This window comes from Quercus suber, unplaced genomic scaffold (assembly GCF_002906115.3).
Source record: "Quercus suber isolate HL8 unplaced genomic scaffold, Cork oak 2.0 scaffold_681, whole genome shotgun sequence".
In the NCBI taxonomy this organism is placed as follows: domain Eukaryota; kingdom Viridiplantae; phylum Streptophyta; class Magnoliopsida; order Fagales; family Fagaceae; genus Quercus; species Quercus suber.
Genome location: NW_027070122.1, coordinates 160544 through 175533, shown reverse-complemented (window position 1 = coordinate 175533; position 14990 = coordinate 160544). Strand labels below are relative to the sequence as shown.

The window sequence follows — 14990 nt, the reverse complement described above, 5'->3', positions numbered from 1 at the left end:
CTATTTAAGAAACTAGCATCTTGAGTTTGTTAGATTCAATTATGGAATGCTAAATCGAGTACACTGAACTCGATTTCAACATCGTGCTGCAACTGATGTGGAAATTTGTCCACGTAGGCATGAAAATCAAGCCTTACAGAGTCGATTCTTTTAAATTGAAATTGAGTCTATAAGGCTCAATTTCGGTACCCAGCAATTATTACCACTTAATACTCAACAACAAAGCACCAGAAAAGCAATAACGAAGCAACCTAGGCGGCAAAAGCTTTAGGCGATGGCAACGAAGGCTTTAGGTGACGGAAATCAGATCAAACTTAATGTGGATGTGGCTTCTCGCCGCCGCTCTGGTGATCTCGTTGTCGCTCCAGTGGAAGAGAAGAACACGTTGGAGTCTAGAGAAGATCTTGCTAGAGGAGAAGCAACCTAGGTAGCGATTCTAAAAAGCTTTAGGCGATGGCGGCGAAGGCTTCAAGAAAGGGAAATCAGATCGGACTTAATGTGAGTGTGATTTATCGCTGCCACTCCGATTATGTTGCTGCCGCTCTAGTGGAAGAGAAAAACACGTTGGAGTTCTAGAAAAGATATTGCTAGAGGAGAAGATTCGATCCGATCAGGTATTTGTTTTGAGTTTTGTATTTGGTTTTGTTCATGGGTTTTTGAGGTTTGGAAGAATAAGAAAGTTCATCTCCAATTCTTGAAGCAAATGGAAGCAACACTAAATCAAGTCCTAACTCCTAAGGACTCAATTTTTATATGACAGGGCTCAAGTCCATTTAACTCGAGTTCAATGCCTACGTGGACCAAATATTCACCTTAATTGCTGTGTGATGGGAAAATCAAGTAAGATATACTCGATTTATAATTCCAAAATTGAGTATTTTGGGCTCGAGTTGTTAGATACTAAAATAGTTTCAAAACTATGCTACTTAACAAAATAGATTGGTTTTAGTGTTATTTTCAAAAATAATAATTTTAAGAAACTTTAAAACCAAATCAATGAAACCCCCAACGGCCTCTGCAGTCTCCATCACCATTCACCACAATAGCACCGGTACACCCCCAACGGCCAGACCAGCCACCCTCCGGCGAGTTCAACGGCGATAGGATCTAGAGACCCTCAAGGTTCGGCACCCATACAATAATTAAGGTAACCTCCAAATTTTCTCAATCTAAATGCTTCATTCATGTTTATACACAGTTTCAAGTTTGTGACTTAAAAAAAAAAAAAAATTTGAAAAAATTTGATGGGTATTTTATGCTAAAATTTTTTATTTGCTATGTTGTGGCAGTTTGGTTGAGTTATTTGTTTTAGAATGATATACACGGCGATTGACAATTTCTACTTAACCGACGAGCAACTAAAGAACTCACCTTCTCGGAAAGATGGCATTGATGAAGCAACTGAAACTACCTTACGAATCTATGGCTGTGATCTCATCCAAAAAAGTGGCATCTTGCTTAAACTGTATCCTGTTTTTTTGATTTCTTTATATGGTGGGTTTATGAAATTGTTTACTTTTCTTAATTTTGTTGGTTCATATGTTACCTTAATCTTTTTACTTACAGACCTCAGGTTGTGGCGACCGGGCAGGTTCTATTCCATCGTTTCTATTGCAAGAAATCGTTTGCCCGCTTCAATGTTAAGGTTAAGTTTTGTCTCTTATCATTCTCTCTTTACATAGAGAATAAATGTAGGAAAGAAAAGGGTTTCTTTGAAATGTATCCATGATGTTCTAGCTGTTAGAATTATGGTTAAATTCACCATTTCCTAATAGTTGAAGATTTTGGGACAATTAGTGATTTATCAGGTTATCAATGAAGGTGGTCATGAGTTCGAACCCTACCTTCACTCCACCTCTCATTAAAAATGTTTTCCAGAATGTATTTTTATTCTTACATTTTCTTGGCAACAAATGAATAATAGTTGTGTTTCTAAATTGGATATTTTAATTTTCTGGGATATGATAATTTTTTGCAGAAAGTTGCTGCGAGCTGCGTGTGGCTTGCATCAAAGCTTGAGGAAAGCCCAATGAAAGCAAGACAAGTCCTTATTGTTTTCCACAGAATGGAATGTAGGATGGAGAACTTACCTATAGAGCATTTGGAGATCGGTTCACAGGTTAAGCACTCACCTTCTTTTCCATGGAATTACCTTTTTTTTTTTTTTAATCATTTTCTTCTGTGGCACAAGAGTTGAATTTTTTCATTACTTGTTCTTCTTTTTCTTTTTGGCAACCACCAAGTATAATAGCTTTGTCTGAATAGGTGGTTAATTTTAGCACTTAAGGTGTCTTTGCACTTATATAGTCCTCCTATTTTTCTCCCCCAAAAAAAAAAAAGCCGTAAATTCTCATGGTTTCCTTGTTTTTCTTATTTCTTTTCTAACAGAAGTATCATGACCTCAAGACTGACTTGAGCAGAACAGAAAGACATATATTGAAAGAGATGGGATTTGTTTGTCATGTTGAACATCCTCATAAATTCATATTTAACTACCTTGCCATTCTTGAAACACCTACAGAACTGAGGCAGGAAGTTTGGAATCTAGCAAATGATAGGTAATTTTTGCAAATTAACTACTCATGGACAAAAGTTATGCACTCTCTTTTCTTATTATTTGGTTATACATTTAACAAGGAAACTTTGCATCTAAAATTTGTATTCTTCAGTTAAGTCTTACTTATAACAAAAAGTGTCATTTAGTTTACATATCTATATAGATAGTATTCATAACTATCAAAAAAATAAAAAAAAAGACTATTCATAGATGTCTTTAGTATCATATAGAATCTACATTGTATGGTATTAGATTTTTGTAGGAAGTGTTCATAATTCGACTAGTATGTTTGAGCGTACACTAAATACTCTTTGGACAATGTATGGTGCTTTTATTTTTGGTGGGCTACATGAATCCTTCTCCAATCACCTATTTAGGGCCATATTCTGTTATATTTTTTATGATTATGCTTTTCTTGCTTTTTAGACCCATATTATATTTAGGCCTCTCTTTAATGCCTTCAGCTCCTTGAATCTATAAATTGCCTTTTTTATGTTGCCCTGGCCATGCATATAGTTTGATGCAGAAGACATCTTGACTGTTATTTGTTTAGTTGGTAGTCACACTGTAGTTTGTAAGACAATTGCATTCTTCTATGCTTCAGAATAATAGGTCGAACTCCAAAGCACCCAAAATTTTTTTTTTGTGGTGATTAATGTCTGCTGATTGTTGCAGTTGTTCCATGTCTTTCACTGTGGCTTACACTTCCATTAGTAATCTATCTTGTTGTTTAATTTTATTTTAACATTCAAATCTGAGCAGCTTGCGCACAACTTTGTGTGTTCGATTCAAGAGTGAGGTTGTGGCTTGCGGGGTTGTCTATGCTGCTGCTCGTCGGTTCCAAGTACCCCTTCCTGAGAATCCACCATGGTGGAAGGTATTTGATGCAGACAAGTCTGGGATTGATGAAGTATGCAGAGTTCTGGCTGAGCTGTACAGCCTCCCCAAGGCAAAATATATCCATGTCTGTAAGGACGGAGACTCTTCTACGTTTTCTAGCCAGTCGAGGGATTCACAATCTCAGCCAGTTCTGAAGGTACTTCTATTTTATTCATGTACAATTTTAAGTTTCATTGGAAACATAAAGCCTCTGCTAATACCCTTTCTGCAGTGTTCGCAATTGCCAATTCCTCAGCAAGAGGCATTATGTTTGTTAACTGCTGCTGTCCTTTTTCCAGAGATTCTTGCTATAGAGGTGGGTTGTTAGACCACCGAAATTTTGGAGATGGAACAGCAGCACTTGAATGCTCTGTTTAGAGAAAGGATGGCAATTGTGGTGACTGCAGAAAATTTGGTCAACCTCATAATGCCACATATTTAAAATATGATCTCCCCTCGCAGAGTTGAATCACATTAGCTTGGTGGAATTTTTATTTTATTGCATTTCTATAAGAATTTCTGCAGGCTAGGGAGAATTGAATCACTTTAGCATGTTGGGATTTTTATTTCATTGCTGATCTATAGGAAATTCCTCAGACTAGCCCAACAGCTAATATCAAGTCAGCTTCAGCCACTGTTAACACTGAATCTGGTGGATCCGAGGATGTATTGTTGAAAGCACCCCTTGACAAGCTGAAGGAGTCTAAGAAAAATGATGATGAATTAAAGAACATGTCTGTTGAGGGAGAGGCAAGAGAAGAGCCCCTGCCAAAATTAAATTCTGACCACAGAACAGACGCAAGTAGGGAAAGAAACAGGGAGAGAGAGGAGAGGGAAAGGGACAGAGAGAAGGAGGGCAGAATAAAGGCCCGGGATCGTGATAGGAGCAGGGATTTTGACCGTGTACGTGATCGAGAGGAAACAGAGAGGGACAGAGATAGAGTTAGGGATTGGAGTCACCGTTCCAAGGATAGAGGAAAATATTTAGGTATGTTTACAACCAGTTTTGTTCACGAACCTGATGCTATTTTTAATATTTGTTTTTAGGGGCGTAGCCATGATTTTTTGTTTGAGGGGGGTCGAATTGTGATACTAATATATTAGTCAAGATAAACTCCTACAAACATGTATGTGTATAGATTTATAAACTTTAATACTAGAGTAAGTCATAATTCATAAATAATTGTATACAACATTATCAACTTTGATGTATATATATTTGCTACATAATTTTTAGGATAACTTATCATCTTTTAAACTCTTTTGAGAAAAGTTGTCTACTCTGAATGTTTAATATTAGACTTGTTGAAAAATATCAACAAAGAGAACTCAGTATCTCCTATAAAATTTATGCTTAATGACAATCTTTCATAGAATAAATTTAATCTTTTACCGTCTCTATAGTGAAATTTGTAAAATTTTCATTTTCAATAAGAATTACAAAAATTGTCTACCAAAGCAAATAAAAGAATTCAATGTAATCACTTAAGTCTTCAAAGACATGGATGATAGAAAAATTTAATAGATACAAGTGCAAATTTTACATTATAAAAATGAAACAAAGAAAACAAAAACTACCTTGCCTCTATAATTAATAGACCAACTGGCAAATTCCTTCATTTTTCTAAGAGCACCATTGGACTAACTCAAATATTTTCAAGTGCCAACACCTATTTTATTAAATCTCTAAATTTTTGATAATTATATTTACTATAAAAGAAATTTTAAAAATTTTGGAGGGGCCAACCCTAGATGTAGCCATGTCCCTGTTTGTTTTATGGGTGTGCCGTGGTGTGATCTTCCTTTCTAATTGTTCTCTGATTATCTAGTGATATGATCTTTCTCTTGTTATTGTGAATGCCCAGGACATTCAGAGAAATCAAGACATCCCTCGTCACGAGGTACACATTTTGTTTTCCTTTGGTATTGCATAATCAATATGGTTTCTTGTTTAACCGTAGTTCTGTTATCTGAGCCTCTTTATTTTCAGATCGGGACTACCACAGTTCCTCTTATTCTTCAAGGGGGAAGGATCGCCATAGACATCAATCTTATACTTAAATCGTCTCTCTACAGACAAGAACTTTTTTGACTTGAAGTGTACAATCTTAATTTTGATGACTGATCTGTGGGCTATTCCCAATGGTTGATCTTGATCTTGTACTCAGCCCTCAGTAATGTGGACAGAACTCTCTTATAGAGCTTTGCTCATCTCCTGGCTACCTGAAATAGCTTGCTGCGTTATTGTATTATGTTGTAGGAGCTTGCCTATTCATAGGACATGCGGCAACTGGTAGCAGGTACTGCTTAGTAGGTGCTAGCCTTGGGGGTTCTGTCTTTGAATGCTTTACATCTGTGAATCCATTTTCGATTGATATCTTTGTCAAGTTTACATCCCTAGAAATACATGCTGGATGATGGACCTTGCATTGCTGCTATGTGAACAACTTAAAGTGGCTATGAACATCAGACTACATGATAATGTGAAAACTTCCTCATCCCATTTTTCCACACCAATGCTACTTGTTTTAGAGATTTTTTGGGCGGAGTTCTATTAGTTGTATATGCTGAATGGTGTTTATATAATAGTAATCAGTAAGAGTTATGTTATAGCAGTCAAACATATTTTCATTTCATTGCTATCTTATTATAGCAAGTTATGGATAGCCCCTATTTCTAAATTATTTGGATATGGTTTAATTAAATTCATAATTCTCTTATAGAGTTCTGAATCCATCCGTTGACTAGATGTTATGCGTATCTGAGCTATACTTCCAAATCTTTCTGGCAAATATGCGCACCAATTTCCCACAACTATCATGACCCACTGCGCAGCAGGAAATCAATGCTATTGAGTATTGACTGAACTGAAGTACTACAACGGGGAGCCTGAGACATGTAGTACGAAGACATGATGAAAGAATAGATATGTGATGGAAATTGCATAAGTTTCTTATTCTACAAATGGAAGCCTCCATGCCTAATCAACATAAAAAATGTAATTCATTATTTTAATTAACTTAGGCATGGGACCTGAAAGCCTAAATAAGATTTTGGATTCCTAGAGGTGATACTAGGACAACAAATGAGCCAAGTCAAACCAAGTATTAAAAATTTAGGATTATTCATTTAATTTTATTTTAAACGCAATAACACAGCCACTTAATTGAAAGAAAGGATTCAATTAAAGCAATTCAAGTAAAGGAGAGAGAGAGAGAGAGAGAGAACAAGCTCATATATAAAACGAGGTTTTTGGGAATAAGGAACTTTCCTCCATAAAATTGCTCCTATGTTCCACACGTGTGAAAAAGGGTAATTGGGATAAAATGCTAACAATTTCATCTTAATCCAAAATTTAGGGATTTAAATATAGTAATTGAAAATTTTTGTGAACTAAATGAAACAATCAAAACACGTGTAAATTATACTTTACACTAAAATAAAAAGCTGAACTCCATCATGAACTATCTTTAACATTGTTCCATCTTATAGGATACTCTTCATTTTGGGATTGAGATTTTATTTGTTTTATCTAATGGTATAAACAGCACCACTCAATTATTTCTTTATATTTGTTTTAATATAGGAAAGTTAACGGATACTTTAAAGCATTGATTTATTAAATATTTTTTACCATGTGCACTCTTGGTACGGTGGTCACTCTACAAGTATAAATACTTGTAGGGTGTAGGGGCGAGAGTTAGAGTTTAAGTCTTTAAGAGGGAGTTTCATACACATATACACTTGGATTAGGTTAGAGTAGAAATTATATCTTGTATTAACAAAAAATTTTTTTTTTATGACAAACACTATTTTTTTCGAGGAGTGCTATATCTACAATATTTTCACAACAAATTACAGATGATTAGTTGTTATTGGTTCAAATTTAAATTCAGCACTAAGATTACTTTTTTAATTCAACAATAACAACTAGTAACAATCTAGTACTTAAAATTTGTTGTAAAAATGTTGTGGATATATCATTTTATTATTATTTTTTTTTTACAGTTTTTCCATGAAAGTAGCATAAAAAATTTTCAAAAAAGATCTGTTAACTGGACACTGTAGTCTAAACCATGAAACACACGAATTTTAAAATGTGGAGCATGCTGGTTTTAACGAGCAAGCAGGGGTATAAATGTCATTTGAGGAGCGCCAAAACCAACAACTCATGAACCACTCTGATCTATTACTCGACATTTCCAAAGTTCCCACCAGTCACCAACAAACATCAAACAACACAGCATTGGTTTCATCGAAACTTTAACACACAAACACATAAATAAATATAATACACACACAAAAACCACTCATTCTCTCCCAAGTTCTAATCACCCAGCTCAAACTTCTGCATCCCAAACATCACAGCTAAGGTGAGTTCTGATCTTTTCTATGTGAATGAGCGTACAGGTTTCTCAGTGAATGTTGAGTCTAAAACTTACGTCTGAATGACTTGTTATTTTCTCATTATTACATAAATGTGATTGGGTTTAGGCTCCTCAATAGTGGGTTTATTTCATATTTGAGTCTTTCCCAGAATTAAAATTGATCACTTTTTTTCGTTTTTGAAAGAAAAGAATCTCTGTTGACATCTGTGTTCATTTTGTGGGTAATCTTGGATATAATGCTCTCAATATTTGTTGCTTTTCAAATAGTTTTATATACCATGGTTGCAGGTTGAGTGTTGGCATATATTTTGATATGCTATTTTTTTTTTTTGGTGACCAATTTTTCTTTGGCTTTAGTGAACATGATTTCAATGTATTCTGAAAATCTCCACCAATTTCTTGGTCATACTTGATACTTAATACTTGGTAATGCTGATGAATTTTACATAGATCATATTTAGCCCATGGTTCAGTTTTCTTCATTCTGCTACTTTTATTTTGGCGTGTAGTTCATTGGGAAATTAAGATATTATGTGTATTCCGGTTTGTTTTGAGCTGAGTGATATCTGTTTTCAACTTAATTTATTGACTTGTTTATATGTAGGAACTTCTGAAAAAAGCAGGCATGATATACTTTTTTTTCACATTCTGTGTGGTAGATTATGCGTTTGACATTGTAGATACTCAAATATTATCATGATACGCTAAATCATACCATGAACATTCTTACTACATTGATGATTACCTATAAACGTTTTCAATACTGCAGACTTTTGTTTTGACTTTTGGAGGTCTTAAAAGTGATTGAAAATGGCGGCTACTTCAACCCCTGGCATGCTCATGACAACAATCAATTCTTGCTTATCTTCTTCCCGCAATAGAGTTATGACAAACACTGCAAATTTCAGTGCTGAGCATAAAGAGGCATCTTGGACAAGGCTTACCAGCTCTTCCCACATCTCATCAAGGCAGCCATTCTTCCAGAGCTTCACATCAGGAAATGTAAAATTTCAAAAGGCTGTTACAAGAGCAGTGTCTGGTGCTGCAGAGTACAAGCCTCTGCCTGGCTTGCCTGTTGATTTGAGAGGTCAGACAACTATTTTTTTCCCCTTTCATTGTAAGATGTCTTTATTATCATTTGGTCCTTTCTTTCATAAATATTGTAGTAGCTTAGCACCCTATATATAAGAAATATGAAATGAATAGCTTCACATACTATCTTCCTCCACCTTTTTCCTTGTTGCATGGTATTGATACTGCAAGTAAAGGCCAGGTCTACAACTGCAGATGAGGTTTTGACTGGGAAGATTATATGTTTTGCTTGTAAGATGGTATTTCACCAAGCATTTCAAAGCAAAATATAGATGGGGTTTCTCTTTTTTCCTGTGTCCCATGATCACTGACTTGAAAAGGCAATTACCTCACTGAAATCTCAACAAAGGCCTATTTAGTTTCATATCCTGAGTTCTGATATGTATCTCAACTGAACACACATAAGCATAACAAAAATATTGAGATATTGCATGTAAAATGAGCATTGTTATAAACTTACATAGTCTGCTGAGTTGCCATGCTGTTAAGTGGCAGAAAAAGGGTGGCGTTTCAACACCTGCTTGGCTGCTTCAATTTTTTTGCTAGTAGTTGTAGTTATTACCTTTTTTTGGCTTTGCAAAGAATCTTTCCATATATATATAAGTCACATGTCTAAATGTTGGAGAAACCTGAACCATGATATTGAATCAAAGCACAAAAATCAGTTCTCTGGTAACAATGAGGCAAAGCCCAAATTTGAGGTTGGGAGTGAACAATGGCAGGAAGTGTTACATGAAGGTTTTTGTCATTCTTGCTATGAGCCTTGAATAGAAATGTTTTAGGATGACCACCAGCGTCAAGGTCAAGCCAAAGATGTACTTGTCCAAATCATATGAACGTAACATATATGCTGCTGCATTTAACACGGGGACATTGTGTTAGCAGGTAAGAGAGCATTTATTGCTGGCATAGCTGATGATAATGGATATGGATGGGCAATAGCAAAATCTCTTGCTGCTGCTGGTGCTGAAATTCTTGTTGGTACATGGGTTCCGGTATGTAAATTGATCTATCTTGATCTTATGATTCTAGAGTCTCAAGTAATGACAAAAGTGTACAATTTTTAATGCAAACTTTTGTTTTATGTAGGCACTGAATATTTTTGAATCTAGTTTACGGCGTGGGAAATTTGATGAGTCACGCAAGTAAGATATGATGTTCTGTTTCCTGCATTATTGGTAATCAATTAATAATTGTGGTACCGTCTCCAAGCCTCTGTTGATTTCTAATTGAAATTTGATTTTTCAGATTACCAGATGGTTCTCTAATGGAAATTACTAAAGTGTATCCATTGGATGCTGTTTATGACAATCCTGAAGATGTTCCTGAGGATGTAATGAAAAGCTCCATATATTTCTGGAATAATTGATATAAAGTCCAATTGTATTCTTGGTGATATTCTTAGTTGTGGTTTTGGGCAGGTAAAAGCAAACAAACGCTATGCTGGATCCTCAAATTGGACAGTTCAGGTATCATTTATTGTGAATATATCACTATTTAATTTCAGTGGTCATTATTGAATAAAAGACTTTTTTAACTCCACTCAGTAAACATCACCAATTTGTTATGTCAGATTGACCTGGGCATAACATGTGATGAACCGTTCTCCAAAGTATTCCATCGGCCTATGAGCCTATGAGTTCCTATGTCTGTTCATGATTTTCTAAACACAACATAGAATAAAGTTATCTCAGTATTTTGTCTTCACTTGGTGTGCACATTAGTATCAGTCAAACCAAATTGCAATAATGCCACTGACTTGATTAAATTACAAGTGCTTAGTTTTCTTCCTTGAGAGAGAACAACAGAATTAATCAAGTATTGAAATTAAATCACACCATGGTTCACATTGATAAAAATGAATGTTAATAAGTTGAATAAAAGTTCAACTAATAAGTAGATGGATTTAATATGATTATAAGTTTGTACTATGTCTTATCTGTCATGTCACATGTCAAATTTCTTTTCAAATGTATAGCAAAAGGATTTAATCTAACTCAACCTACTAATGATTAAGCTGCATTTGTTTCACAAACTGTTTGAATCCTTATTTTGGTGAACATTGAAATTCATGGTCAATTGCAAACTTTAAATGTAAAAAACTTATAATGCATGCTCCTCTTGTAAGGAGCTACAGGTCTCTTTACTGGCAAAGACATGAATGGGATAACTGACCCAACTGACCACTGGTAACCAATTTGTTTCTAATGTTTTGCAGGAAGTTGTTGAATCTGTGAAACAGGACTTTGGAAGCATCGACATCCTTGTGCACTCACTTGCCAATGGGCCAGAGGTGTTGTGTTCATCAGTTTATCCTTTTACACTGTTCTTTCAAGATCTTAAGGCACTTGATTAGTGTTTTTTTTTTTTTTTCATTTGCAGGTCAGCAAACCTCTTTTGGAGACATCAAGGAATGGATATCTTGCAGCTATCTCTGCATCTAGTTACTCATTTGTTTCTTTACTCAAGCACTTTGTTCCAATAATGAATCCAGGCACATTTCTCACTCAATTTCTTCTATTGCTTTTCTTTGATTTTTATCTTTACGTTCTTCCCTTCCCGCCCTCCTCTCCCCATCCCAACTTTTTTCCTTATCCCTAATTTTCCCCTTAAGTCTGAATCCTTACAATATGCACCCTAATGTAAGGAACCCGGTTTAGGGTTAGGGTAATCTTGATGTTTTGAGTGGTCTTGGATTACGAGTGCTAGATTTTTAGGTGTTTCCGGATCTTTAGGGTTCGATCATGTCCTAGGTTAAGTGATTTTGATGTTTCAAACAAGTTCTTAAAGTGATATGTGTTTAGGCTTTGTTTGGGAGAACTCTAGGGTTTTGGGTATGTTATATTTTGCATGAATTGTGACTACTTCATGGGAATCACAGCCTCTCAGGGAAACATACTAGATAAAGTTTTGTCTTCTAACTCTCTCACACTCAAAAACTACACCACCACTCTATCTATAGGGACTATCACACCACCTTGCTTCTTTTCTTATCAGTGTGAGATTAATACTCTCAATAGGAATTACTTCATCTCATTATTATTTTTCTAACCAACATAGGATTCCAAAACCAGTAAGAAAACCTCTGAAATTTTCCCCTGATTGGTTGGACTTAACATTACAGGTGGTGCTTCAATTTCTCTAACATACATTGCTTCTGAAAGGATCATTCCAGGGTATGTTTCCTTCAGCACTGTGAACATTGTGTGGTTCACCTAAGAACAATTTCTTCATTTTGACTGTTCTACATGCAGATATGGTGGAGGCATGAGTTCAGCAAAGGCTGCTCTGGAGAGTGACACGCAAGTAAGTTATATGTTTATTTATTTATTTATTTATTCTTATTTCATGTATTTCTGTTTTTTCAAATGTTCATGATAGTTAGCATAACATCTGTAAACTTTTGGGCTTGACACAGGTGCTAGCTTTTGAAGCTGGAAGAAAACACAAAATCAGGGTCAACACAATATCTGCCGGTATTTTATTTACTTTATATTGAGAATCATATCCTCACCTAAAATAGTAGAATAATTCTCTTGTAATCTCATTGACTGGTTTATGTCCTGATGCCACATTCTGCCATGTACATGCTATGGGTGTTCCATCTGAAATGAGACCTATAGGGATGGCTGTATCCTTCTTCTCTATAGTCCAATTAAAAGATGATATGATGTAATGATCTGTATGTAGATCTCTCCAAGAAGACATCATCTATCATTCCTGGTCTCTTCCCTAATTATATGGATGATGTGTTTTACTGATAAGAGATAGAGATTAATTTAGCCCCAGTCTTCACTGCTGTTTATCTAGCAATCAATCACAGCACACTAAATCCCAATACTCAAACATGTTTCCATTAATTTGCCCAAAATCCCAGACTGATTGGATAACTAAATGTCCTTGTGTTGGGCAATTAATGAAAATAACCATCAGTATGATTTTACCATAATTGGTTCATCAATGGTGCCAAACTGAATGTTAGTTGTGTCATAAAAACATTACTGAAAGAGTCCACCCAGTGATATCTTATTGGACTTGAATCTTACTTGGCATCACTTGCAGTAGTCCTGTTGGTAATTTTAGCATAAGTTTAAATGCATTCATTTTTTTTTTTTTAAATTTTATTTCTACTTTGTATTTAAAAAGTACAAATCCATCCCTTTGAAATAGAGCTTCCATCTCACCATGCAGTTTAAATTGATTTTACAGTTTCCATAATATTATGCGTTCTCAGTTTTGTACCCTGGCCCTGTTGTTGTCTTAGATTCATTTTTTGGTGTTAAGGTTACCTTTGAATTTGATAGAAGGCAAAATCAAATGATATAATTCCTAACTTAATTTTGTCTTTAGATAGTATCTATTTCCTCACATGCTTTCCAAACTAATATAAATTTCAGGGCCATTAAGAAGTCGTGCTGCAAAAGCAATTGGTTTTATTGATATGATGATAGATTACTCATCAGCCAATGCACCCCTACAGAAAGAATTATCTGCAGGTGAGTCATAAGTTTTTCCACAGATTTTTCTAGATTTGGTTACGTTCAAAATAATACTGCCTACTTTCTGTGGAACTAGACAGCAATTCAATAAAATTGCAAATTTTTTTAAAATATTATCCTCGTTTATGGTCAATTGGTCATGATCACTTTAGCTTCTTGTGATATTTCTCCACTAAACAACAGAGGCTTGAAAATGCTTTTACAACACAAGCTGATACAGCCCCTTTAGGATAATTTATGTTTTGTATTTTCTTTTTGGCATTTTTCATACTGTTACTGAGCCTGAATTATAATTGGAACAGAGGAGGTTGGGAATGCTGCTGCCTTCCTGGCATCACCCTTGGCTTCAGCTATCACTGGTGCCGTTGTGTATGTTGACAATGGTCTGCATGCAATGGGAGTGGGAGTTGACAGCCCAATATTTGAGAACCTAGACATTCCAAAAGGTAACCAGAGCTAGAGGTTTTTTTTTTTAATATTTTTAGCAAAGCCAAGGTTAGAAGTTAAGATTAACATGGATTGTGTAAGTGGATTCTATTGAAAATTTTGATCAAGCAAAAGAAATAATTGTTTTCTCACATTTCATATGTTCTTGTATCGTTAGCAAATGGATTATTTCACATTTCCATATTAATAAGAAGATAGCATGATTTTTCCCCACTTTGGAATTCATTTTGGTCATCAATGTGTACAAGTTTAGGGCACAGCAGCCATTCTTAACTGAACCTGATGGCTTTGATGCTCTGGGCCTTATGTCTACTTTCTGTGTCACTCAGTAACAGGTGTTTGGTTCTCAAGAATTATATATTTAGACCGATGACTAGTCTTTCACTCGACTCCATAATTGTTGAGCAGTTTTAACTTTTAAACCACAGTTCTCTTGGACATGATAATCGATGTGAAAAAAAATGCATAAATGGTAGCAACCATTACGTCTTCATGCATAAACATAAATGTAGTCGTCTAATAGTTATATCATGAATAATTTCGCACCAGAATGCTGTAACAACTATAATGGTTTTAGATTGACCTACAATTAAGAGAAAAGAATAAAAACGAGATGGCAACTATAAACAACATTATAAATTCACAGCATTGACACCAACTAAAACCTCCACAAAATTGTCAAGAGTTTTGTAATTCAGTGTCATAGTCTAGTCTTTTTTATAAGGAGAGCAGACTTTGAAACCTCCATCTCCTATTTGTTTTAACAATTTATCCAGGAAAAAAAAATCAAATAATTTTGAAAGTCTGCAGCAGTGCAACCGATGACAAATGGTAATTGATGGCTTAATGTGTACCATTTGGAAGGAAAGGAAATATAGGACATTGAACGACCTACGATGGTGGTGGTAAAGAGGGCTTTTCTGAATTCATTATATGAGTGGTTGGCGGTTTTGAGTAGCCATTCTTTTACTAGTATTTTAAACACTATTGATTGCTGTAATTTTCTTTAATTTTGCTGCACTACTAGTACACTTCCTGTGTACTGGGTGCTATTACCATATTTTTCTTTTTCATATCAATAAAGCTTTCTTATAAAAATTAAAATAAAATAACAATTGTCGGCTTCAA

The 14990-nt window shown here is 35.1% G+C and overlaps 2 protein-coding genes across 4 annotated transcripts; both read left to right on the top strand.

The window, feature by feature from the left end:
* The first annotated feature begins 1003 nt into the window (after window positions 1-1003).
* Window positions 1004-6158, top strand: LOC112025555 (cyclin-L1-1). 3 transcript variants are annotated; one of them, XM_024058237.2, is made up of 9 exons: window positions 1004-1147; window positions 1290-1465; window positions 1567-1645; window positions 1979-2119; window positions 2389-2558; window positions 3320-3593; window positions 4034-4424; window positions 5302-5337; window positions 5427-6158. In XM_024058237.2, exons 2-9 carry the CDS (start codon window positions 1314-1316, stop codon window positions 5495-5497), a joined length of 1314 nt encoding a protein of 437 aa, XP_023914005.2. In that variant the 5' UTR covers window positions 1004-1147; window positions 1290-1313; the 3' UTR covers window positions 5498-6158. The 3 variants fall into 3 exon arrangements, with proteins under 3 accessions (XP_023914005.2, XP_023913992.2, XP_023913998.2); XM_024058224.2 differs by having other exon boundaries at window positions 4022-4424; XM_024058230.2 differs by having other exon boundaries at window positions 1013-1122; window positions 4022-4424.
* Window positions 6159-7675: 1517 nt separating this feature from the next.
* LOC112025575 (enoyl-[acyl-carrier-protein] reductase [NADH] 1, chloroplastic) lies at window positions 7676-14990 on the top strand. The gene is made up of 14 exons (XM_024058247.2): window positions 7676-7809; window positions 8594-8911; window positions 9802-9911; window positions 10006-10061; window positions 10165-10249; window positions 10338-10385; window positions 11135-11209; window positions 11299-11410; window positions 12041-12092; window positions 12171-12222; window positions 12335-12392; window positions 13314-13412; window positions 13718-13861; window positions 14639-14990. The coding sequence occupies exons 2-14, from the start codon at window positions 8635-8637 to the stop codon at window positions 14695-14697; spliced, it is 1227 nt and encodes a 408-aa protein (XP_023914015.2). The 5' UTR covers window positions 7676-7809; window positions 8594-8634; the 3' UTR covers window positions 14698-14990.

Excerpts from the sequence above, each read along its gene's own strand:
- LOC112025555 (XM_024058224.2), top strand. The coding sequence starts at position 1,314 with ATGATATACACGGCGATTGACAATTTCTACTTAACCGACGAGCAACTA. Across the intron at positions 1,466-1,566 it reads AGTGGCATCTTGCTTAAACT|ACCTCAGGTTGTGGCGACCG; the intron begins GTATCCTGTTTT and ends TTTTACTTACAG. Across the intron at positions 1,646-1,978 it reads TTGCCCGCTTCAATGTTAAG|AAAGTTGCTGCGAGCTGCGT; the intron begins GTTAAGTTTTGT and ends AATTTTTTGCAG.
- LOC112025575 (XM_024058247.2), top strand. The coding sequence starts at position 8,635 with ATGGCGGCTACTTCAACCCCTGGCATGCTCATGACAACAATCAATTCT. Across the intron at positions 9,912-10,005 it reads TTGTTGGTACATGGGTTCCG|GCACTGAATATTTTTGAATC; the intron begins GTATGTAAATTG and ends TGTTTTATGTAG. Across the intron at positions 11,411-12,040 it reads TGTTCCAATAATGAATCCAG|GTGGTGCTTCAATTTCTCTA; the intron begins GCACATTTCTCA and ends TTAACATTACAG.